This window comes from Balaenoptera musculus, chromosome 6, assembly GCF_009873245.2.
Source record: "Balaenoptera musculus isolate JJ_BM4_2016_0621 chromosome 6, mBalMus1.pri.v3, whole genome shotgun sequence".
Lineage (NCBI taxonomy): Eukaryota > Metazoa > Chordata > Mammalia > Artiodactyla > Balaenopteridae > Balaenoptera > Balaenoptera musculus.
In genome coordinates this window covers 89,014,668-89,041,543 of record NC_045790.1, presented here as the reverse complement: position 1 = coordinate 89,041,543, position 26,876 = coordinate 89,014,668, and the positions used below count along the sequence as shown (strand labels likewise).

Sequence of the window (26,876 nt, the reverse complement as noted above, 5' to 3'; positions counted from 1 at the left end):
AAAATATCACTATGGCCTCAAAGAAAAATTATATCCCCTAAAGATATATCAGAAAGGCCTATCAAAGCCTAAAAAAAGAATAATGACTTTTATTTTCTAGACAATGAAAATTTCAGTCTCCATAAATCAAGTTAGATGTACAACAATGCTATAATTTTCCAAAAGACTGAACTTTTTATTTTTAAACTGAATATATTTAGACAACTGTGCCTCAAAGCCCAAACTAACAATCTAAAATCCACAGATAATTCTCTACATTACAGGATCCATGTGGTTAGGAATGTTTTAATTCACCTTGCCCATTTTTTTTTACTGGAGTATATTTGCTTCACAATGTTGTGTTAGTTTCTGCTGTACAATGAAGTGAATCAGCTGTATGTATACATATATCCCCTCCCTCTCGGACTCCCCTCGCCCAACCATCCCACCCATCTAGGTCATCACAGAGCACCAAGCTGAGCTCCTTGTGCTTTATAGCAAGTTCCCACCTGCTATCTATTTTACAGATGGTAGTGTATTTATGTGAAACCTAATCTCCCAATTCATCCCACCCTACCCTTCACCCCTGTGTCCACACGTCCATTCTCCACGTCTGCGTTTCTCTTCCTGCCCTGCAAAGAGGTTCATATTACCATTTTTCTAGATTCCACATATATGCGTTAATATACGATATTTGTTTTTCTCTTTCTGACTTACTTCACTCTGTATGAAAGACTCTAGGTCCAGCCACTTCTCTACAAATGACCAGATTTCGCTCCTTTTTATGGCTGAGTAATATTCCATCGTATATATGTACCATTAGGTTCATTTCTAATAGTACAAGCTGAACACAAGGATCTCTTCCTCTTAGTTTTATTTTTGCAAAGAGAAAATAACTGCAAGGTTTCTCTCAAAGTCTTTGGACGGCCCAAAGCCTGATTAGGAAGTGACTTCTAATCCAGAAAATCACGGACCAGAGCAGGATTTTGTGCAGTAGGTGGCTAAACAGAAGAATACTCTAGCCAGGGTGGAAGATGGATTACTTATAGCAAATTCCAGCACATATAACCCACATATACCTTATCCAGAAAACTGACCTACCTAGCATCCATTCCTCATACAGCCAATACTTTTCACTTTCAAACTCTCATTATCTCCTTTCTACATCCAGGATTTATAAGAATGATCCAAGTCTTTAAACACTCCCTGATATAAAATATACGAAAAATACTGTATAGTACAGGGAACTCTACTCAATACTCTGTAATGACCTACATGGGAATAGAACCTAAAAAAGAGTGGATGTATGTATATGTATAACTGATTCACTCTGCTGTACAGCAGAAACTAACACAACATTGTAAATCAACTATATTCCAATAAAAATTAATTTAAAAAATAAAATATGCAAAAAATAGAAAAATTAATATTTGTGCTAAGAATGCTATGACTGCCATGTGAATCTTGCCTCTAGTCAAATAAAAGGCCACTAGAAAAACACAAGAGTTGAAGTCTTCAGCCAAGATTAACAATAGCAACACTGGTTTTCACATAATACATACAGAATAATTTTGTGAATTATCTGATGAATAATTTAATCTAGGACTCAAGAGTGGTGCTTTGAAGAGCTGTGCCTTTCAGAGAATTTCATTTTCCTCAAATGAAGAAAGCTTAAGTGACAAATTTCACTACAGTCAATGCTTAGTGACTAGCCAAGCAGATCAAAACCATCCCCTCTGTGATAACCCAATCCAAAATTGCCAACAGCTCTTTTAGCCCTTTCGTATATTCATTACAGCAAGTACTAAATTACCTGTGCTAATCCTGGCTCTACCAATGGTAAAGACCTTTAAGCCAAAGTCTATCATCATTTTCTTTAATTTTCTCCTCCCACAAACTAGACAGTAGTGGCATTAGAGATGGCACCAGGAACAAGATGGAATGAGAATACAAAGGTGTTAAACAGGAGAGCAGTTAAGTAGGAGAGCAATAGCTCTTTTTTTGTGTGTGTGGCTTTTAAGGACTTTATTGACCCAGTAGGTCCAGTAGGTTGAGTCCAAGTAGTACATCTGAGACACAGATCACAAACATAACGAGTTATCATCAGGCTGGCTTTTGTTGTGGTGGTTGTGATACTGACCAGGGGTCTTGGCCTTCCACCCCACCCCCACCCCCCACCCCCGATCAATAGAAATTGACTAGAGCCCAGACAAGAAATTCAGGCAAGGCTTTATTAGGGCTGCGCCAGCTGCAGGAGGGAGCAAAAAAGGAGAGCTTTAGCTCCTGAGGAACGAAATAAGGCTGTAACTTCTCATAAAATAAGACACACTTATACTGGTAAAATTTAAGAACAACAAAAAGTGCATTCAGGAATATATATGTTTTTAATTATTCAAAATGGTTCCCCAACTACTAGCATAGCTAATTAAGAACTGTACTAAAACTATATTATACCAGAAATGAAATTCTTTTGGAAGTACATAATTGTCAATAACTATGTTTTTTAAAAATCTTGCTGATATACTGTTTATTCCGGAATATATGCAGAAGACTTTTTCTCTTTTGTTTTTTGCACTTCGCCATTAGGTATATTTATTTTAACTAACGAGATTCTAATAAGAAACTTCTTGAATTTCATTTCTGACTTCAATGTTGATACTTAAATAAAAATGTAGGTTTTATACCATACCTATCCTTGATCTGTCTGGCAGCCTTGGAGCAAATCAGGGAGAAGAGAAAGAAGGCAGTTAGTGCTTTTCATGCAAGTTTCAATGGCAGTGACATGCAAGAAAAGTTAGGATAAAAACCCTGAAATAGATTAGTTCATATTCACCAAAACATAAATTACAAGAAATCTGTACAGTTCACATCAGCTTGCATAATGTGATGTTAGAACTATAGTTGGAAATCCAGTCCCGATATAAATCACCTTAAAATAAGGAGAAAAATTTAACACTTCAAACTAATTCCAGATGACTATAAATGTTTCTTCTTACCTTAAGATATCAACACACACCTCCACTTTCATTCAGTCTGACACTCTTCAACTAGAACAATCAATCTCCTTCACGGGGCACACATTTCTATGCATTCTGATGGTTTTCTTATACATTTCAAATCTGCTCTTCAATTTTTCTTCAGAGATCTCTTTCACCACTTCATAATGGTTCTTCCAAGTTTTCTCTACTTGCCTTCACTGGGCAAGGACTTTGTATTCTGAGAGCTTGCCTGCTAACATATAAAACTAGGCTGCAGTTCTACAATCCTTTACCCCAAAAAATGAAGTTGTAATGGCAAAAATTCAGACAAGGAGAAACCAAAGAAACACTTCTAGCAATAGGGTCTTTCCCTCAGATGACTTCATAGAAGCTGCCAACTTAAGCCTACGCTACTTAAGATATCTTTTTTTTTTTTTTTTTTTTTTTTGAGAATGCTAGCACAAGCTTAGGAAGAGGGCACAGCTATTACTCGGTGCTGTATGTTACAGAAAAATGATGAAAAATACATGCAGAAACTGCTGTCCCCTTTAAATTTACATACCATATAATAGGTCCAACAAAAGGTTTTTTCCCCACACTGACCATCATAATTAACAACACATCTAATGTAGAACATGGCTATTATGCTTGATATTCTAACCCCAGTGTCTAGCATAAAGCTTGGCACATAGTAATATTTAATAACTACTAAAGTTAATTGAACATTAATTAGATGTATTCAGCAATGTTTCTGTTGTCTCTCTTCTTCAGTTCTAATATTGTTCTTACTTGGTATTGGTCATTTTTATACCCATCCTAAAATATTCTGGTCTGCACACCTGTCTACACAAAAAGAACAGAATTGAGATTTAGAAAATGAGCACATCACAGCACTATCATAATCAATTCCATGACCTTGTATACTAATCATTCTATTTGGTCCTTAATGCTTCTAAAGACGCATTCCAAGCTCCAAATACTACAGCAAACAACCCAATTCTGTGGCATCTATAATACGTGTCTTAAGTCATACATAAAAGTACAAAGTACCTACTTTGGTACTAGGAATAAGAAATGTTAAAGAAAGTCAATTACATGTACATCTGAAACTAATATTGTATGTTGAATTTACCTTTAAAAAGTTAATTACACTGATTTTTTAAAAATTATTGTCATTATAGCTAGAATTATAACCGAAGATTTTTATACAAGTGTGAAAGGAGGGGAAGAGGAGACTTGACTCTGCACTTGATGTTTCTTTACACATGGAGAAAAGTGCCACTAGCCTTACTCTCTATTCCCTCATTTTCTCCTGGGAAGATGATATGACTTAATATGATTATGAGTCTGGAAGGACAAACTAGAAATAAGTAGCTCAGCACCTTTCCCTCTTTCTGGCAGCTTGCTTGCCCACAGAGAACATATATTCTATATTCGGTTCTTTCCCTCTATTCAGTAAGTTTCATTGAAACAGGCTCCTCTCACACACAAAGACCTGAGGTAGCCCTGTACTTACATCCCTGGGTGGGGTAAGTTTGTCTACTTCTAGGATTCAATATTAGGAAGTGTGCCCATTGATATAAGCCAAATTCTCCAATATCATTTTATTTGGCCTCTTATCAACTTTATTGTTTTGTCTTATTTCCCAATTGGCTTAGAACTTGGTTAAAGGAATGTTACTTACCAGTCACTCCCAAATAACCCAACAATATAAAGACCATTACTGTTTTTAAAACTGACCATAATGATTCAATTTTGTGTCTAGTATTAATTTAGTAAGGTGCCATTTTTTTAGTGCATCTGTGTGCAAGTGTGCACATGTACACATGCATGTAAAGCTTTCATGTTATTGTTTAATATACTAGGCTGTTCATGACAAACCAGAAAATAAACAGATGAAAAGCCATATAATCTAGGAAAAATTGTTGCCCCATGTATTTATATATATAAATACACCCAGTTGGTAAAACTGGAGACCCTCCATGGTTCCTCTTTCATTTAGGTTCAAATTTTATAGTATATATACTGTATAAATGCAGGAGGGGTTGAAGAAGTTATACTGTGCAATGAGAAAAGGATAGAAAGTCTCAAATTATGCAGGTAAAAAAAAAATTATGCAGGTATTTCAATAAAAGGGCCCAACTTCAAGAAATGTCTTAAATTGGAAAATAGATTGTTTAATTTTTTTCTGGAATTTCTTCTCCCAAAGCAGAAAGCTGTCACATTAAAAGATACACATTAATATGTTGCTTGATTCCTCTAAGTTTCAGTTTCAAGAGTGATGCATTTTTGTCAATTAAACATCTCTACTTAATGAGTACCACCTGATCCCAGGATTTACCACTGCTCTGTCTCCAATACATTTATTTGTATCTACATAATACCACTTCATGAATTATGAAGAGGTCTCAGTGAATACTTAGATTTTTAGGTTATGACAGTGTACACTATTGGAAAGCCTTCAAGAAACATTAGTCATAATTACTCTGCTCAACATCACTATTTTCTATTTCAATTTCAATCACTATTTCGATTTCAATATTCTACTGAAATCCTGTTTGCCAACAATTCATTTCTCTCTATTATCATCAGAGATGGCTCCTTTCTCTCTCTCTCTGAGATTCCCTTCCTCCATCTCTCAAATGTTATTTAAAATAAATCCTACAATTCTGACCCTTTATTTTACCAGTTATGTGAATCTGTCACCTGAGACCACTTCCTTAAATAAAACTGTAATAATAATGGAGGAGTAATCACAAATGGTTCTTTATCACTACCAATTAAATATAAAGTATTTAAACCAGATCTTTTCCCAATCTGCAATGAGTAGATATAGAAACTACTTTCCTCAGTGAATTTATTCCAGCCCTTTGAAGATTAAGGTCTTATTGTTTCTATATTTCTTCTTAATATCTTCATTTTTCTCCTTTTATAGAAAGACATTAGAAGCAAAGTACTCTAAAATAGTTCCATATATGGAGGAGCTAATTAAATAGTCTTTCCTAAACACAATTAAAATAGGAATAATAAAGAAGTTTTAGATCTTGCTTACTGTACTCAATGAATCATTTACCCAAACAGAACAAAATCTGAGATTTCCAAATTTCTTCCCAACCAGCAGAAATTTTTAAACTTTTTAAAAATAAGGAGTATTAGACCAAGTTTTAAGAGCTCTGAGTTTCAGCCCATCACATTAACCAACAAGTCACTTAACTCTTTTAGGACTCAATTATCTCATCTATAAAATGATGAGCACAATGATATCTTTGAACCCTAAACTCCATCCTAAGCCATCTTATGTGTAGATAATGACTTTTTTAAATTATCTAAAATAAATTAAACATTTTAACAATCTAATTCTCCAAAATACAGGCTGAAATGGAGAAAGGTAGCAAGGGAAAAGTTAGTTAAAATCAGAGCACTGATAAACAGCAACAAAAATAAGAATATATCTGTTTCTGAATGATAACTGCTGAGAGAAAAATATACTAACATTGTCAAAACAATGAATGTAGCAAAGGCTAGATGTCACATTTTCAGGAGAAGATTTATCTTGATTTTGATTTGCAGTAAAGTCCAATAGAGTTCCTAGTAAAAATGTGAATGCCACACAACACTGAGGAAACTTTTCAAGTTATGTCTATATGTTCACATTGTTTCATACTTCAGATTATCCTATTAGATTTGGGACAGATAATTTTGCAATCTTTCCTTGAGACAATCTGAAAATGACTAGGGGGCAAATATTTAATACTTTTTACAATATATTACTGAGATTTCTACCTTCACCCCAAAAATACCATATTAAGGAATAACTTGGGAAATGAAGGGGACTCAGTCAGAGAGAGTAAATAAGAGACCGTTTCAAAGTGCAATTTTCCCTTAGGCAAAAAACACTAGATTCCAAAAAAAATTACTGCATACTGGTTGATTCCAAACATTAGAAGTTTTATATTTCCTATACATATATTTATCTGTTTATAAAAAGCACTATTTTCCAAAAACACGATCATTTAAAAGTCTTCTTCACAAAACCCTAGTAAATAACTTGAAATAAACATGGAATACAGTACCACATACATCTGTACTCTATGACTAAGTACATTTATATAACAGGAGACTGCATTTCTATAAGACATAAACACCTACAAACGAAGTAAAGGTGAAAACTTATAGTTTGAGCTATTCTTAAATATTTACACTTGTTTTTAAACTGCCTTCATAACTGAAACATTCATGCTTTTTTTTTTTTTTTTGCCACACCGAGCAGCTTGCAGGATCTAAGTTCCCCGACTAGGGATCGAACCCATGCCCCGTGAAATGGAAGCACAGAGCCCTAACCACTGGACCGCCAGGGAATTCCCTTCACGCTTTTGTTGATGGTCCTCTCCTCTCCCAGAATTCCTGACTGCAGCCACAGAAGCAGTTTCTGCCAGTACTACTTCTGCTCCCTTGAAGATACTGAGTGAGCTTCCACCCCTCTCCTTATTTGCTCCTTCCAGTGGTCAGAGATTGACACCTGCTGAATAATATTCTAATGGTGAGTTACTGTGAGTCAGAAGTTGGAAATACACAAAATCCTTTCTCCCTTTTCATCTGTGATCTAATCTAGAAGACTGTTTCCCTTTCACCTTACTCTGTACTTTTTTCTCCAGTGTAAGCACCTGTGGGCAGGAAACCATTCCCTCCCTCCTTGTCTGACAACTGAGTTATGTGTGGCAAGATTGGGATGAAGTGGTTAGTTATATTGACTTGGAAAATGTCCCATAAACTCAGCTCTTTTCATAAGTAAAATTCAAGTTCTAAATTCGGAGGAGAGGGGGAGTTGGTGGGAATATTAATTTTGCTAAGGGATCCATGCAGTGTTCTGCAGGCCAGTTATTAGCAGAAAAACCAAGTCTGCTGGGGCTTTGGCTACTTGTTCATCCAGAAATAAAGCTAATGATCCAGAACTCATTTGCTGGTGATCTTCTTGCATATATTTACTATCAACCAAACTTCTAACAGTTAAAAAAAATTAGTGAAAATTTATTCTAAAATCCTTTTCCATTTGTGCTATTTTTACTTGTTCACTTTCAGACTGTCTAATGCTGGTAAATAATTAGCATAGCTTTCTGTTCAATTCTCATGCTGATGTACTGCAACATGATCACTTAAATATTAGTATTTAAAATACTCTTTTTGAAGATAATGAAGTCTAAAAAGACTCATGGCCTAGATTTCAGCCTACAATATTTTTTGTCCCCATGAGTTATTCATATTAATCTGCTTTAATCACTTTAATATGAGATATTTGCAAATAATATACATTAAAAGAATTGTTTCCAAATATCTAACAACATACTCCTAGTCCAATAATTAATCTTCCAAGTCATCTTTCCCTACTCTGTCAGCAATTAGGTATCTGAGGCAAGCCTGGAGTCCATGCAGCTGGTTAGGAAAGTACATTTAGTTTTTGACTTGGAATCAAAACATTATCTGGATACTATTTGGATATACTAAGAAAATAATTGCAAGTAACTCTCAGTTAAGCATTTTTCTTGAACAATAAACTCAGATTTCTGGCTAGGAAACACTGACAAATAATTCATTTCAACACATCTCCAAAGGGATCAAGCTACTAGGAAGTACTGCAAAATGCTGGAAGACAAGACCAAAATAGTAAGATAAGAAGCAAAGTGGCACATGAAGAAAATATATTTAAACCACAAGGTGATTTATTTGATCAGAACCTTTCCAATTTACAGTATACTGGAAACAAGTTTTAACAAAGCTGGAAAGAACAAAGGAGAGAGAAAGAGAGAACAGAATCTTTTGAGAGGAAGAAGAAAGGACTCTGAAAATGTCAATGGAAAGAGAAACTTGGGAGAAACAAACTTTTATCAGTTTTTCCAAGCATCAGGTCCTATTTAAATTCAACTGGATTCAAGCTATTTTTGAGTACTATGTCCACATTTTATAGTTTTCCTGTCTTCTTCCGCTCTCAGGTGCTCAGCTGTTAATTCTTGCTGCTATGATTATGCCTGTCATTAACAGCTGCCCTACTCCACTAGAAGGGGAATCTGTTGACAACCAGGAAATAAAAAGGAAAAAACCCGAAAAACTTAGTAGTACCATGTACATACTAATAGTCAACAGATTCTGAGACACTATCATGAATAGAAGATATTAACTCCCACTCACGAACTGTGCGACACTGATTCTGCTGACTCAGACATCTTTTGCTTTCTGCATGTTTTTTTGGCTATGTTCCAGATATTTGAGGTTATCACATAAATGCCCTCTGAATAGGTGACATATCTATACTTTTAGAATAATTTAAAGTATGATACTATTCCCTCATAATTCCTTTATATAATAAGTTTTACAAAGTGCAAAGATGAATTTTCTTACAACCGACATCCAAATTCAAGAATTAATTAGTTAACTCGTTTACAGCAAAAGAAACTTCCATTCATTTAGTCAAAAGGAATTAATTTTTAAAGTTCATTTTCAAGTTGCAGGGATTTAAGTCAGCAAATGTTATCTTCTCAAGGAAGTTTCTTCTACCCTCAAGTTCATAGAAAAATCATAAAATGAAATCACTGGTGGGCACACATGGATTATAAAGCTACCTTTCAAGCAGCTCACTACACAGTCCACAAAGACCAAGAAAATATCAAACTCAAATATCTTATCTTGACAAGACTACTTCACAGTATATATTTTACTAATTATATAGTTTTATTTCACACTCTTTCATGCCATTCTCTATATAGTCTACATACTTATTCTATATCAAATATCAAATGATTTGATAAACTGCCAATCATTTAAAAATGACTCTACTTAAAGTAAGAATAAGAATCTAGAATTCAGAATCTCTTAAACACCAGGATCTAGGTTAAAACATTAGCAGTCTTCTTGCTCTACTATTTGTATCTTCACACCAAATATACCTCTTAGGGACCTACATTTTCATATTTTAATAAAGCATTCAAACAATTACTTAAGCTGAACACTGGGACACTTAATAACAAATTTAGTAAGTTTCACAATGCTTTCATATGCATCAAGTGACAATGTTTTCCCAATCAGCTCACTGAAAGGAACACCAACTTAGATTTTTATGAATGTTAATAGCAATATCAATCTCCTTTCCTTAGTTATAAAATGTTTATAACAAAGGTATGACTCGGCTAAAGTATACAAGTACCTTTAAAATAAATGACCAAGGGGGAAGTAACTGAAAAAAAGAGTAACGTCATTCATCTGAAATGAGCATTAAACAAATAATTAATTTGTTCGTGACCCCAATGACACACACTTCTAAGTATATGCTTTGGAATAAATGAACAGCTAGCATTTTACTTAACAAGAACTGCCAAGCCTTTTCTAGTATCAGAAATGACTGAATGAATCCAAAATCAAACGGGAAAACACCATTTTCTTTTAAACAAAACTTTCCTTTTTAAGTGGATTAGTTTCATTTTTTTGGTTAGTTTTTTGGTACCTTTGAAAATTCTTCAGGTTCCTTTATATCTAATGACCTTGTTGCAAATTCTAGTAGTTCTTCGGAGTTCTCCAGGGCATTATTACATTGACTAAGCTGACTCTAAAAATAATAATAACAAAAAATCATTAAAATAGAATTTCCTATTGTCATCAGAATCTTAAATATATATTGTTACAATGAATGTTACAATCTTAATAGCAATAATTGAACAAACATTTTAGAGAGGTACTGAAGCAAGGTAATCACTAGTCATATATATAACAAATTTTAATTATCTTAAACTGTCCATAATTTGTCCAGAACAGCTTAATTACATACAGATAAAGATATACTCATCATTTAAAAACAAAAAATAAACAAAGCAATTATAAATGGTTGGGGTCAAATTTATTTAAAGATTCTTCTCAATCAGGTAGTCAGAAAATTTAAAGTAAAATATCAAAATAATCCACCTGCAGGCAACATCCTCTATAATGAAGACAAAATTTCTTGATGATATTTAATTAAGCTAAAGTTCACGAATCAAGTTACAGGTACATTCAGTTGAGCACAATCTTAGTACTCCACTTATCGCATTACTCAAGTAATACATACCCCTATAAATGCTAATTTACAGTTTCCAAAACTGGATAACACAGGAAGTGCCTAGATTTCAAAAAAATCAAATAGGAACAAAAAATGGTAACTGTTACAGTGATAAGCTCTGTTATAGTGATGTGTTAATTTCACCTAACACAACCTTTCTTATTCAGTTCTTTCTCTCCCCTCCCCTCCCCCCTTCTCTCACATTATCATTTGTAGATTTAAAATAAGCCCAGTTATGTGAAAATATTGTTAGTGATACCTTTAAACAAAGAAACGGACCCATTTCTAAGCTTTTAAATGTATCCAAGATTCTTCTTCAGAATATTTATTAATATCTATTCCATATTCAAATCTACTTAATTTTCCCTTCTGATACAAACTAAAGATAAACTACATCTGATTTTATTGGTTTCTGATGTGTCCTGTTTTACTTTGGAAAAGTAGAATAGTTCAGTCATAGTTTGGATTAGAATAGGTTTTCATGTGTCATTCTAAGAACCTAACTACAATTTCATAAAAATACTGCTCTTCCTATGAGTAAGCCTCTTATGAGTTTCAAAGAATTAACAAACCACCATTTGAAATAGAGCTTTATAAAAGCAAAATCACTGAGAATAAGATGGTAGGTATAAATGGTCCATACAGGATCACTAGGGCAGAGTAAGTCAATGTAGTATAAAAGTAAAAAATACCAAGAAGAATAAATAATATATCTCAAGGAACTATTAAAGTAAAAAAAAACCAATCTGAAGTCAAAGTTTGAAAAACAATATCTTATTCTAAGAAAATGCTATAAATTTGCTTTGAAGTCAAGAGGGAAAGCAAAAAAAAAAGGGAGAACAAAGGATTACAACTTAAAGAGCACTTAGTTATTCAGAGGAATTATTAAAATACCTTAATAAAAACAACATGCTATTGAGTTTGTGAACCCAAAGAAAGAACAGAGATGCTCTATTAACTCCAAATAAAGAAAGAAATGGCATCAGTAGCCAAGTTGTGATTCTTTTTAATACTTGGTTTTTAAACTACTCCAAGAAAGCTTTATGGTTTGAGATCACCATAGGTTTTCCTTTGAACCATAACACAAGAACATACTGAAGAATGAAGTTATGTTCACTAAGCTTACATCTCAATAACTTAAGAGTTTTATTTTACAACCTACTGTCCCCTCAATATCCCGTGCTCTCCCCTAGATAACCATTTCTATTAAAAAACTGTGAAAGGAGCTTCCCTGGTGGTGCAGTGGTTAAGAATCTGCCTGCCAATGCACGGGACACGGGTTCGAGCCCTGGTCCGGGAAGATTCCACATGCCGTGGAGCAACTAAGCCCGTGCGCCACAACTACTGAGCCTGCACTCTAGAGCCCATGAGCCACAACTACTAAGCCTGCGTGCTGCAACTACTGAAGCCCACATGCCTAGAGCCTGTGCTCCGTAACAAGAGAAGACACCGCAATGAGAAGCCCACGCACTGCAACGAAGAGTAGCCCCTGCTCACTTCAACTAGAGAAAGCCCACACACAGCAATGAAGACCCAGTGCAGCCAAAAATAAATATAAATAAGTAAATAAATAAATAAATTTATTTTAAAAAAATACATTAAAAAAAACTGTGAAAATTTTTGTGCCATTGAGAAGAAAAGTCAAGTACTAAGAATCACGAAGGATAATAAAAGGATGGAAAAAATGGAATCGCTATAAAAAATGAAGATCTGAAATGATGATAAGGAAGAAAAGATGGTGCTAACATCTCTGCAGTCACCACTTCCAAAGGGAATCGCTATAAAAAATGAAGATCTCAAATGATGATAAGGAAGAAAAGATGGTGCTAACATCTCTGCAGTCACCACTTCCAAAGAGTATTTAGAACTCTGTTCCTCTCATTTTCTGCAACATTTTGAATCCCCCATCAATATTCAACAGCTAATGATGAATTTGATAGAATACTTGATCAAAAAATCAGAGTAACATCATCTCATTTAAAAAGAGCCCAAATGCAGTTTGCATGGAAGACTTCCACGAATCAGATCAGTTGCAAAAATAATAATAATAATTATGTTCATTAGCATTGTAATTAAGAGTCACAAAACCCAAAGTGGACAAAGTTCATCTAAGACTCCATGAGAAAAAAAGGTTAAATAAATTTATATGACCCAATTATTCATTACTGGGAATTTAGCCAATAACTAGAAATATAAATTCAATAGTTTACAAGAGCAATAAATGCAGCCTGTTTTAAGATGAGCACTATAGATTTTATGTGTACACACATATACCTAGCTCTGTATAGGGCTGCCAGAAAGTAAGTTCTGATATGAAAATATCACACTTCTTCTAGAAGTCAAAGGACATATTTTAAACCAAAAATCCACAATGGATAGAGAGTACCTAATTCTGAAAATCTCAAACATCTTGACTTAAGGACAGCACACCTAAATATCAAAATCCACATGCCATGACATGAATATTAGATCTCTCCTCCAAATCAGCAGTGACTTGGCTTAAAGATGATTCTAAGACTCTTCTAGACTTTTAATCTTTGATTATCTTAACAACTGAACTGCCTCTTACCTGGAATACCCTCTCTTCCTTTTATTAAGTAAGCTTTTCCCTCCCTCAAAGTGCTTCAAATCAGTTTCTAAGAATTGCTCCTGAACTCAATTCCCTTCATGATCCCTCTGCATTATATACAGCTGTAGAGTGTTTACATTAACATTATTCTTAAATCGGTTATATCTTACATACATTTTTGCTTACTCTTATAAATTCTAATCTCTTTGGCAAAAGAATTTGATTTTCCTTTCTTCTGCATTTCTTGCAAATTACCCTCCATGAGAATGTGAAATGCATGAGGGCAGGAACTGTTTTGCTCACTACTACTTACTCTAAATCCAGCATAGCCTAACTCAAATTTTACTGAATGAATGCATAAAATCTTGATACTGGCAATCAAATATTATCACTGACTTCCCCATAAATTATTAAAGTAGCTTCTCAAATATGAATTTGGAACATTAAAAGATGTGGACCATTCTAAGGTTTTTCAAATTCTTTTATGACTCTATCTTTAGAGTAAGCATAACAGGACATAATGAAGATGATAAAATAATTTTTAAAAATCCAATGATAATTATGACTTCAATGTCTAATAATGCATTTCTAAAGCTATTATCATATGAGCTTTGTTTCCAGTGAATGTGAATTTTGAGGAGAGGAAGAAAGGGAAAAGTAGAGAAAAGGACCTAAGAGAAGCAAGTCAACTGCCATTATTTAAAACCTAGCAATATAATAAGATACGTGAATAATATGGGACAAGGAGGAAGTATTTTTCCTCCTTGGAAAAGTTTCTACTCTAATGAAGGGTGTTAACAGTTCAATTTTATTTAGCCAATTGCAAGATTTTTTGTTTTTGTTTTGTTTTGTTTTGTTTTTTGGCCATGCAGCATGGCTTGCAGGATCTCAGTGCCCCGACCAGGGACTGAACCCAGGCCACGGCAGTGAAAGCCTGGAATCCTAACCACTAAGCCACTAGGGAACTCCTCAACTGCAAGTTTTTTAAATTGTGTCTATTGGCTGCTTCTAGCTTCCCTATTAACAATGCCAGAAAAATAAACTGCATGCACAGTTAAGCAGAAAGAAGGTGCCAACAAAAAAAGGCACCAACCAGGTATTTGAAACTTACAGGTAAGAGAGAAGAAAAATAATAGCAGCACTGGAGCATCACTCACTCCAGGGATGGTTAAAGGTGGCAGATAAGAATTGATAATGCACATTCAATATGCGTGAGATTTTTGTCACTTGATGGGAAGAGGAAAATGTAGGAGAAAAAATATGACTCATGACCATTTTGGTAGCAAATTTAATATGTGGTATAGGCCAGGCTGACAGAAATGGTGTCTGGTGAATACAATGAAGATAATTAGAGCTGCTCTGGCAGAGAAAAAGCATAGGGAGGGAGAAGGGAAGGTTAGAGATTAAGCAACTGAACGCTTAAAGGGTATTCCAAACTGGTGCTATGATGAAGGATTTTGGCCCAAGCCAGAATAGAAATCTCCACAGGATGAGTCATGGGTGAGATCTTCAGAAGATGCTGAGTTTTCCTTTATTCTCCAATCTTGCTTTTTTAAATGAATGAATTTCTTATTTATTGAAATTTATGGATACTTTATGACTAAACTAATTACCTTTAAATGATTTAAGTACTGTTGGCTCTTGAACAATGGGGGGGTTAATCCATATATAACTTAGAGTTGACCCTCCATATCTGTGGTTCTTCTGCATCCACGATTCAACCAACCAGACTGTATGGTATTGTAGTACTTACTACTGAAAAATATCAGTGTATAAGTGGACCCTCACAGTTCAAACCCATGTTGTTCAACTGCAATACAACTCCCACCTCCTAAATATAAAAAACAAATCTCAACCTGGGAAGAATGGACAGACTTGAAAGCGTATTTAATACTGGGAAATTGTGTGTGTACAGCATGTTTGTAAGAGAAAGAGAACATTTGTATTCTTCCATAGCTCTCAGATTCTCAAAGACATCTGTGACCAAAATCAGCACACAAAAAACAGCTGCATTTATATATATGAACAATGAACAATCCAAAAAGGAAATTAAGAAAACAATCCCATTTAGGGACCTGATGAAACTTAAAAGCTTTTGCACAGCAAAGGAAACTACAAACAAGATGAAAAGACAACCCTCAGAATGGGAGAAAATATTTGCAAATGAATCAACAGACAAAGGATTAATCTCCAAAATATATAAACAGCTCATGCAGCTCAATATTAAAATAACAAACCCAAACAAAAAATGGGCAGAAGGCCTAAGTAGACATTTCTCCAAAGAAGACATACAGATGGCCAAGAAGCACATGAAAAGCTACTCAACATCACTAATTATTAGAGAAATGCAAATCAAAACTACAATGAGGTATCACCTCACACTAGTTAGAATGGGCATCATCAGAAAATCTACAAACAACAAATGCTGGAGAGGGTGTGGAGAAAAGGGGACCCTCTTGCACTGTTGGTGGGAATGTAAATTGATACAGCCACTATGGAGAACAGTATGGAGGGTCCTTAAAAAGCTAAAAATAGAATTACCATATGACCCAGCAATCCCACTACTGGGTATATACCCTGAGAAAACCATAATTCAAAAAGACACACGCACCCCCATGTTCATTGCAGCACTATTTACAATAATCAGGTCGTGGAAGCAACCTAAGTGTCCATCGACAGACGAATGGATAAAGAAGCTGTGGTACATATACACAGTGGAATATCAGCCATAAAAAGGAACGAAATTGGGTCATTTGTAAAGACGTGGATGGACCTAGAGACTGTCATACAGAGTGAAGTAAGTCAGAAAGAGAAAAACAAATATCGTCTATTAAGGCATATATGTGGAATCTAGAAAAATGGTACAGATGAACTGGTTTGCAAGACACAGATGTAGAGAACAAACATATGGACAACCAAGGGGGGAAAGGAAGGGGGGGGTAGTGGTGGTGGTGGTGGTGATGGGATGAATTGGGAGATTGGGATTGACATATATACACTAATATGTATAAAGTAGATAACTAATGAGAACCTGCTGTATAAAAAAAATAAATAAAATAAAACTCAAAATTCGGAAAAAATAAATAAATAAATAAAATCAACAAGTCAAGCATACCAATACCAAAAAAGGGAAAGAACATAAAAGATAATTCATAAATGGCAAAAATATCAAGAAGCATGTTAAAATATTCAACCTGATAATGAAGGAACTTCAAATAATAACATGCTTTCCTCCCTCCATTTAGTTGGTAGAAATTAAAAAAATATATATCCTTACCCAGCAGTGAAAAGATCGTTTTTGCATCTTGTTCAGGGAGGGTAAAGGAATACAACCATTTTGGAAGACAATATGGTAGTAAAAAGAACACGAAAAATGTTGTTTAATCTTGATGAAATCATCAGAGATGTCCACAAAAATACAAAATACTTGTACAACATGGAGCTACTTACAGTAGCAAAAAACAGAATAACTAGATACCTAACTATAGGGAATTGGTTTAACAAATTTTGGTAGGTAATATTAAGAATGTTTTCAAAGACTTTTCAATGGCATGGGAAAATGTATCTGGCATAATAAGTGATTAAAAAGCCAGGTTAAAAATTATACATAAGATATTAATTCTATTAAAAATGTCCCTATATATGTGTATTATATATGTATATTTAAATGTATATTACAAAAAAGAAAAAAATAGTGACTATTTCTGAGTGACAGGACTATGGATGATCTTTATTTTCTATTTTATAATTTTTCTAAATTTTCCATATGAACAATAAATATTATTCCATTGTAAAAAAAAAAAAAGAAAACAATCACATTTACAATAGCATCAAAAAGAATGAAATACTTTGCAGTAAATTTAACCAAGGAGGCAAAAGACCTATTCACTGAACACTACAAAACACTGCTGAAAGAAATTAAAGACACAGATAAATGGAAAGACATCCTATGGTCATGGATTGGAAGACTTAATATTGTTAAAACAACCATAGTACCGAAAGCAATCTACAAATTCAATGCAATCACTATCAAAATTTCAATATACACCCACGTATACTGCAGCATTACTCACAACAGCCAAGAGATGGAAGCAGCCCAAATGTCCATAGACAGATAAATGGACATACCACATAAAGAAAATGTGGTAAATACATGCAATGGAATATTATTCAGCCATAAAAAAGAAGGAAATCCTGACACATGCTACAAGATGGATGAATCTGAAGACATTATGCCGAGTGAAATAAGCCAGTCACAAAGGGACAAATACTGTATGATTCCACTTATATGAGATATCTAGAGTAGACAATACAATGGTGGTTGCCATGCAGTGGGGGAAAAGGGCAAATGGGGCGTTGTTCAATGAGTATAGAGTTTCAGTTCTGCAAGATGAAAAAGTCCTAGAGATCTGTTACACAACGATGTGAATATAGTTAATACTACTGTACATTTAAAAATGGTTAAGAGGGTAAATCTTAGGTTTTTTATCACAATTTTAAAAAAACGGTATCTATGACCAAAACAAAATTAAGAATCATTCTTCTACAAGATATCAGTACAGTTATACAAAAAATTCACGGGCTTCCCTGGTGGCGCAGTGGTTGAGAATCTGCCTGCTAATGCAGGGGACACGGGTTCGAGCCCTGGTCTGGGAAGATCCCACATGCCACGGAGCAGCTGGGCCCGTGAGCCACAACTACTGAGCCTGCGCATCTGGAGCCTGTGCCCCGCAACGGGAGGGGCCGCGATAGTGAAAGGCCCGCGCACCGCGATGAAGAGCGGTCCCCGCACCGCGATGAACAGTGGTCCCCACTTGCTGCAACTAGAGAAAGCCCTCGCACGAACCGAAGACCCAACACAGCCAAAAATAAATAAATAAATAAATAAAGTAGCTATAAAATTAAAAAAAAAATATATATATATGGTCCTTTTTAAAAAAAAAAAAAAAAAAATTCACTAATTTTTGCTTTCAATAAATCAAGCATTATACAGACCAAAATTATTCATATTTAAATAGTTGCACGATCTCACCTGTAACTCCTGTGATTTACGAGCTTGTTCCTGCTTGATACTGTTAATCATACTTTCTTTTACCTCATCCAGTATGGAGTATAAACTATCAAATTCTTCATCTAACTCTGAAAGTATGTTAGAAGAATTTTCCTGTTTAATAAACAAACAAAACAAAGATTTTACTTAAGAGCTGTCAAACATTAAAAAACTAAAAGATATAGTACTTATCAAAGAAGAGAATAGATTCATATTATGAATCTAATATCAGCCTAATATCATAAAATAATTAAAATTCTAATATTTGACATACACCTTTAAAAACAGATAAATCCAAGAAGCTGGCTGCTAATGCTGATAGTTCTACTTCAGCAATGCTATGAGTTAAGCAGCCTTTTATGAACTAGCCCATACTCTCCTCACCTTTTATAAGACTGTTTCCACAGGACAATGTGAAAGTTTGTATTAAGGTTGTCAACTTTGTCCAGACCTTTAGGCTCTAAGGCAGACCCTAAGCCAGTGGTTCTCAACTTTTGGTGTGCATCAGAATCATCAGTGAAGCAGATTTTAATAAAATATTCCAGAGATTTTGATTCTGTAACTCTGAGAAATAGTCTGGGCATATAGGGATGGGGCTGATTTTGCGCAAATTTTTAAATCTTTCAGGTTGCCTAAAACACTGCATTTACATAAGATAAGCAGAATTAAAACACTAAGCAATTCCTTACTGGGTCCTAAGAGATTTATCAAATGCTGAATTTCGGTGCTAGAAGGAACCTCAGAAATCATCTACTGACTAGAATTTGTAGTCAAACTTCTAAATTTTATAAACTGAAATCTGTTTATAAAGTCTGTTGACCTCCAAGAGTTCCTCACTGCCTCATTAAGCAAGATGATGCTATCTCAACAAGAAATAACAAAATATCTGTGAAATCCCTAGATAAGCGATATTCACACTTGCAACAATTATGAGATAGAAGAAATTATCTTAAGGCATTTTTCAACATAGATGAATCATTCAACTAAGAGAAGCGAAATTGGCACTGGTTTACAAAACTAATACACAAAATCTACTGTAATATTACAATCCAAACTTTTGCTTAAAATGTTTATAAAAACCAGACATCATCTCACTGGAGTCTTACCAAAAGTGGTGTTAATCATTTTACTAGTTTCTTTACAGTAGTAAGAACATGATGTGGAGGAAGAAATGTGCAGTCTGGAAGGCAGAAGACCTAAGTCAAATTCCACATTAACCACTCAGCAACAGTGTGACCTTGGACAAGCCACTTAAATTCCTGGACCTCAATTTTTTCATCTGTAAGAAGGAACTGGACTGCTCTTTTCCCCCTCAATAACCAACTGGCACATTCTTATGGTCTCTCGTCCACTACAGCTTATGCTCCCATCTTCAGTGACGAGGGTGTAGCTTAATTCCCCCTCTATTTTTTTTATGGATGCTAAGGTAAAGTCCTAATAATCTGTCAATCAGAAGAACAGTGTGAGCTAGCTCTATCTAAAGGTACCCTTTTACAGATTTCAAATGTGATGATTCTCTCGTCCATAGACCAAGAGTTTTAGAACCACTAGCTCTGCTTATTTAAAGAAACTGGATTAGTGGATTCACCAAATTTTCCAATAAAATAGTTTGAGAAAGACAGTTAAACTGGTGAAGATTATAATTAACTAACTTCAATTACAGCAAATTCAGAAGTAAAGAAAATACAAGACCATAAGGTTTAACAGGCCATGCAATTACCTAGGTTGAACCAAACAAAAACCACAGGGAAGGATTCACTGTCTACAAGTATCCTGGAAATCTTCTATGTTTATTTCACAAAGAAATGACCCTTAAATTAATTAAGGCACATTCATGGGAAAGCATCACCAGCTTATCTTAAGGTCTCTTCCACAATCAACATTTGATTATTTACAGTATGGATTATCCACCTATACCTGGGACCATTTCCTTAAGTATTCCCCTCTCTCCTCAATGGGCACTTTACCTTTTACTTTTATATCTTACTTTCATCTAGTTCTGCAAGTGGACCTCTTATCATCTACATTTTCTTTCTACTATTTACAGTAAAAGAAATGTTTAGCTTCCCAGTACTTTTAGAAAGGCACAATTTGCTCTTAATTGGAATTAGAAAAGACAAACATGAAACGGAAAGGAAGAAAAGTGAGCATTATAATACTCCTAGCAATATTCCAGAGTTTTCTTTTTCCCTTACTATTCGATCTTTCCATGGAGAATGTGGTAATAGCAAATAAAGCATTTTTATTTATCTGCCATTTAAAAACCCTGCTCTCACCTCCATTAGTTTATAATCTATAGTTGACAGTGTATATTTATACTTCTGATTCGACCCAACAATCATTAATTGTGACATATTCACACAAATTTTTTTTAAAACAGATTCATACCTGAACTCCTTTTAGTGTTTGATTTAGTGTATCAATAAAGTTCTGAATTTCATCATTTTTATTTGCCAGAGTTGAAATGATCCTTTGTAGAGCTTCCTAGGATAAAAAAAAAATTTTAACACTAGATTTTATTAAAAGAGAATTATAAACTTTATAACAATTCTCTAAACAAACTCTGTATGTAAGAGTATATTACATAATAAACAGGAGCAATGTAAAACTGTTCATTGTTCAAACGCTATAATTACAAAAGATGGGATATATATTGGTACTGTTTTACAACCTCTTACTCCTAGTGTACAACTTAATTACCACCATATCTTTCACACTGAAGATGATCAATATTATTTAACATAAAGACTGTTACTTTAGGTCATAAGGCCATGGCAAACGAACAGAACCAAATCCTTAAACGTTGCAAAAATAAATGGAAACTTCTGATCAACATCAGGAAATGAGGAATAAAAGCAGAGACACTGAAATTTGACATTTTATTTATTTATAAAAATTAAAAACATTATATTTTAGAAGTATGAAAGTAGATAATAAATTTGCAGTTAAAATTACAACATTCATTGCAATAGTTACAGATGCTATAGAACCATAATAAATAAGGTAATTTTAGTAGCAAATACCTCAGACTTTTTGATAATGCTTCCTATTTAAATAAAACACTTGATTATTTAACTTTCTCATACTCTCTGCTTCAGTGTTGTCCAATAAAATTTCCTGCTATAATGGAAATATCCTATATATGTGCTGTTCTGTATGGTGGTAACTAGCCACATGAAGCTAATGAGCTCTTGAAATGTGGCTAGAGCAACTGAGGAACTAAATTTATTTTAACTTGAATTAATTTCACTTTTTATTACACATGTGACAAGTGCTGTCACATTGTACATCACAGGTCTAGTTGTTTAATAACTCTTCGTGGGTAGTAAAAGCAAAATCCAAACAAGGTACTTGCATTCTCAGTAAAAATCAAAAGCAAGTACTTCCACTTTATAATTTTTCCCAGAAGTACAAGCCTTATTTCCATAAGCACCTACAAACATAAATATTTCAATAATTTCCTGTAAGATTTTGTGTAATAAAGTTTCTCCTCAAAATATTATCAAAAACTGATAAAAGGCTAAATATAAAGAGCTCAGGAAATAATCTGATAACGGGATAACATTTCATATAAATGTTCATAAAGCATTATAGTAAAAAAATTAAAATAATTACAGCTCTCATTTCATTCTCCCAACAATCCCTGGAGATAAGTAGGTATTATCATCCCTGGGCCGGACTAAGCCTCTCTGCTTCACTTACCAATGCTATTTCTTCCCATCCTCACCACTGTTGTTATTTTAGTATAATAACACAATGAAGTTATGCTATGAAAGAGTTAGCTGTTTATCCTCTCGGTGTTCCCTCCAGAAACAGGTACATGGAGATTTGAGTACAAAGACAACGCAGAATGCAGCCAGTACCTGGGGGAGGGGTGGGCACAGCTGGAGGGACGAGAGTGGTAGTACAGAGATGTAGAAAAGGAGGGTAGAAGACTTAAGAGTCTTTCGAGTATTCTTCCAAGACAGACTCTCTATATACTTTAAAAAACACAATGGAACAGTAAAAATGGTTCTGCCAGTCCTCGGTCTGTGTACAGTAAGCTTCAATTAAGATTGGGCTTTTCAGGTTAACAGACTATCTGCATCCTCTTCTAACCCTCCCAATGGTAGGGTTACATCCATATTAAATAGATGAGAAAATGGAGATTCAATCAGTGGCCCAAAGTGACACTGCTTGTAAGGTAATGATTATGTTCAGTCTATCTCGAAAGCCCATGCTCTTTACCACTTTAGAATACTGCCTCTAAACCTAACCAATTTGCCCATTATATGAAACACCCATACAATAAATTACATATTGTTTTAATATTTTGGTTTGCTAAGACTCTTCAATGACATATAAAACCACTGGAATTTTCTTGGAGAATCACAGCTTGAGCTTAAGCTTTGTCCACTGAAATTAGTGAATTTCTGGTAAAGGAACTTGACTGTAACATTTTAACTTCTATCCACATACAGCTATTATAATTCAAGAATCTGGGACTTCCCTGGGGGTCCAGCGGCTAAGACTCTGCGCTCCCAATGCAGGGGGTCAGGATTCGATCCCTGGTCAGGGAACTAGATCCCACATGCCACAACTAAAAGATCCCACATGCCACAACTAAAAGATCCTGTGTGCCGCAGCTAAGACCCGGCACAGCCAAATAAATAAATAAATGTTTTAAAAAAAAGAAAGGAGTATCATTTTAAAAAAATAATTCAAGAATCTGACATAATATAAACACATATAGAAATTCTGGTATTCCAAGAAAAAAGTTCTGAAAGCAGGACTACATAAGCTGAGTTCTGAAACTTTACCCTAGCCTGTGTATGTGACATGAGGTTAAAGTTTTCTCTAGGTAGTAAGACCCAGGGAAGAGATCTATACAGGGATACTGTGTTCCTAATATAGGAGATATGCAAGGGGAGGCAAGTCCAGTAGAACTTTTTTTTAAGTATTTTCTAAATATGGCAAGCAACATACCAGGGCAGGATAAGAAACTTTGAGAAAGAGGCAAAAAAGAACTAAAAGATACCATAATGCATGGAGTTTTCTACCCTACTCTACCCCTCCAGGGCCTCCAAATTTAATCACTAGCTTTTATAATGGAGACACAAGTAATTGATAAAGAAGCTGAGGAGGAAGTGCAAAGCCAGAAGTCTCAATGAAAGTGATGTAAGCTGTGTACAGCACCTATTCTCTGGGCTCCAGACCATTTTTTTTTTTAATGTTATTTATTTATTTTATTTATGGCTGTGTTCGGTCTTCGTTTCTGTGCGAGGGCTTTCTCTAGTTGTGGCAAGCGGGGGCCACTCTTCATCGCGGTGCGCGGGCCTCTCACTATCGCGGCCTCTCTTGTTGCAGAGCACAGGCTCCAGACGTGCAGGCTCAGTAATTGTGGCTCATGGGCCCAGTTGCTCCACGGCATGTGGGATCTTCCCAGACCAGGGCTCGAACCTGTGTCCCCTGCATTGGCAGGCAGATTCTCAACCACTGCACCACCAGGGAAGCCCGCTCCAGACCATTTTAATCCAACTGCTTACTTGAAATCTCCACTCGGATATTCTCAAAAGCACTTCAAAACTCAACATGTCATAATGTCCTCCACTAAACCTGAGCCCTCCTCTAGTGTTCTATCTCTGCCAATGGCACTACCAGCTGTAAAACCAGAAACCTAGCAATTCAAAATCAAAAACAGAAAAAAAAAAAAAAAACAAAAACCCAATTAAAAAATCAGCAGAGGACCTGATCAGACATTTTTCCAAAGATGACGTACAGATGGCCAACAGGTACATGAAAAGATGCTCAACATCACTAATCATCAGGGAAATGCAAATCAAAACCACAATGAAATATTACCTCACACCTGTCAGAATGGCTATTATCAAAAAGACAACAAATAACAAGCTCTTGAGAGTATGCAGAGAAAAAGGAACCCTTGCACACTGTTGGTAGAAAGGTAAATTGGTGCAGCCACTATGGAAAACAGTAGGGAGTTTCTTTAAAAATGAAAATAGAACTACCATACCATCCAGCAATTCTATTTCTGGGTATTTACCTGAAAACAAAAATACTAATCTGAAAATACTAATTCAAAAGGATAAATGCACTCCTATGTTCACTGCAGCATTATTCACAATAGCCAAAATAAGAAAGCAACCTAAGTGCCCATCGATAGATGAATGATTAGTGAAGATGTGAGATATATACACTGGAATATTACTCAGCCATAAAAAAGAATGAAATCTTGCTATTTGCAACAACATGGATAGACCTAGAGGGTATTATGTTAAGTGAAATATGTCAGACAGTGAAAGATAAATACCATATAATTTCACTTATATGTGGAATCTAAAACACAAAAAAAATGAACAAACACATTAAAACAGAAAGAGTCATAGATACGGAGAACAAACAGGTGGTTGCCAGAGGGGAGAGGGGTAGGGGGATGGGTGAGGTAGGTGAGGGAGATTAAAAGGTAAAAAATTCCAGCTACAAAATAAATGAGTCTCAGAGATAAAATGTACAGTGTGGTAAAAACAGTCAATAATAATGTAATATCACTGTATGGTGACAGATAGTAATTAGATTTATTGGGGTGATCATTTGTAATGCATAGCAATATTAAATCACTATGTTGTGTGATTAACATAGTTAATTCCTACAGGAATTAACACAGTAGGTCAATTATACTTCAAAAACAAACTCACAGAAAAAGAGATCAGATTTGTGTTTACCAGAGGCAGGGAGGGGGTGGGGGGACTCAGAAGTAGATGAAGGTAGTCAAAAGATACAAGTACTAGGGGTATAATGCACAACATGATAAATATAATTAACACTGCTATATGTTATATATAATTAATGCTGTTGCCTAGTATATATGAAAGTTGTTGAGAGTAAATCCTAAGAGTTCTCGTCAAAGAAAAAATACTTTTCTCTTTTTCTTTTATTTTTTATCTACATGAAATGATGGATGTTCACTAATCTTACTGCGATAATCATTTCATGATGTATGTAAGTCAAATCATTACGCTGTACACCTTAAACTTATATAGTGATATATGTCAATAAAACTGGAAGGAAAAAAACCCCAGAAACCTAGGCCATCATCATTACATCCTTTCCTTTCATTTGTTCTCTACACGCAGTCACCAACTTCTGTAGATTTTACCTCCTAAATAACTCTGTAATCACTATTACCACAAGTCAGTATCATATCGCAACTTATACTCTTGCAAAACTTCTTAACAGGCCTCTGATCCATTCTTTCTCCCCAGTAATCAGTTCTCTATATTGCAGCTAGAGTAATATGTTAGCATCACTCTTCCTGCTTAATCGTCTTGCCACAAGTCCTTGGATAAAACTGAAAATCTTTTAACATGAGCTGTTAACATGACCTTAAACGTGACATTACATAATCTGTAAGACCCTGCATGATCTTCCCATTGCCTACCTCACCTGTTTCAACTCACACCAGACTTCTTCTCTCTTGCTGTATTCCAGCTGCAGTAGCCTGCTGTGAGTTTCTCTAATATGCTTTGCTTCCCACCTGGGAACCCTCACATTTATCAATTCCTCCTGTTCTAAAACATATACACAATTTTTTGTTAAAACAAGTTCCAAAAAAGTATCGAATGAGCCCATTCTATATATCTAAGCATACACACACACGCACGCGCACACACATGCACACTTGCTTCATTTCTTTTATTATCAAAGCCTGATGGTGAAGAAGGGCAAAGACAACTTTCAACTGGGACTCTATCAACCTGGAAGAATGCCTACCAGGGTCTCTCAGACTTCATCTCAGATCTCAAGTCTCCCATTACCCTCCAAATACTGATGGATAAAGTGACAGATAAACATAGATGGATAAAGGCAATATAAATTATCTGAAGTTTATCTAGATAATATAACTGATTTTGCAAGACTTCAGGTGGCCATGACTAAAAGCTTTAGGTGATACAGGTCTGAAGATATGCTTTGACAAATACGAATTCTGCTGGATCACAGCAAAATATATAGAATGTATGTCTCCAGAGGCAGTATGCATAGGCAATCTCAGCCATTATCCTTTGGTCACGCACCTCAGTCACCAGGAGCTCAAGAAAACCTACACTATCAAAATTAAGCCTCTCAATTACTTGACTATGGAATTAGTCTAAGGTAACTGCTATGTTCACAAAAGGAGGGGGGGAATGACACGCCCCAGCCAAGCACAACTGCAGTCATTCGCAT

The 26,876-nt window shown here is 35.0% G+C and overlaps 1 protein-coding gene across 4 annotated transcripts in view; it reads right to left on the bottom strand.

The window, feature by feature from the left end:
• The window catches only part of FSD1L (fibronectin type III and SPRY domain containing 1 like), a 67,069-nt gene that overhangs the window by 32,474 nt on the left and 7,719 nt on the right, over positions 1 to 26,876 (bottom strand). For all 4 annotated transcript variants that reach the window (XM_036856256.1, XM_036856260.1, XM_036856257.1 and 1 more), the window contains exons 2-5: positions 21,045 to 21,140; positions 18,639 to 18,770; positions 10,450 to 10,551; positions 2,669 to 2,691 (exon numbers count right to left, since the gene is read on the bottom strand). In XM_036856256.1, the coding sequence (XP_036712151.1) occupies positions 2,669 to 2,691; positions 10,450 to 10,551; positions 18,639 to 18,770; positions 21,045 to 21,140 (353 nt within the window). The remainder of the gene's footprint in view (positions 1 to 2,668; positions 2,692 to 10,449; positions 10,552 to 18,638; positions 18,771 to 21,044; positions 21,141 to 26,876) is intronic.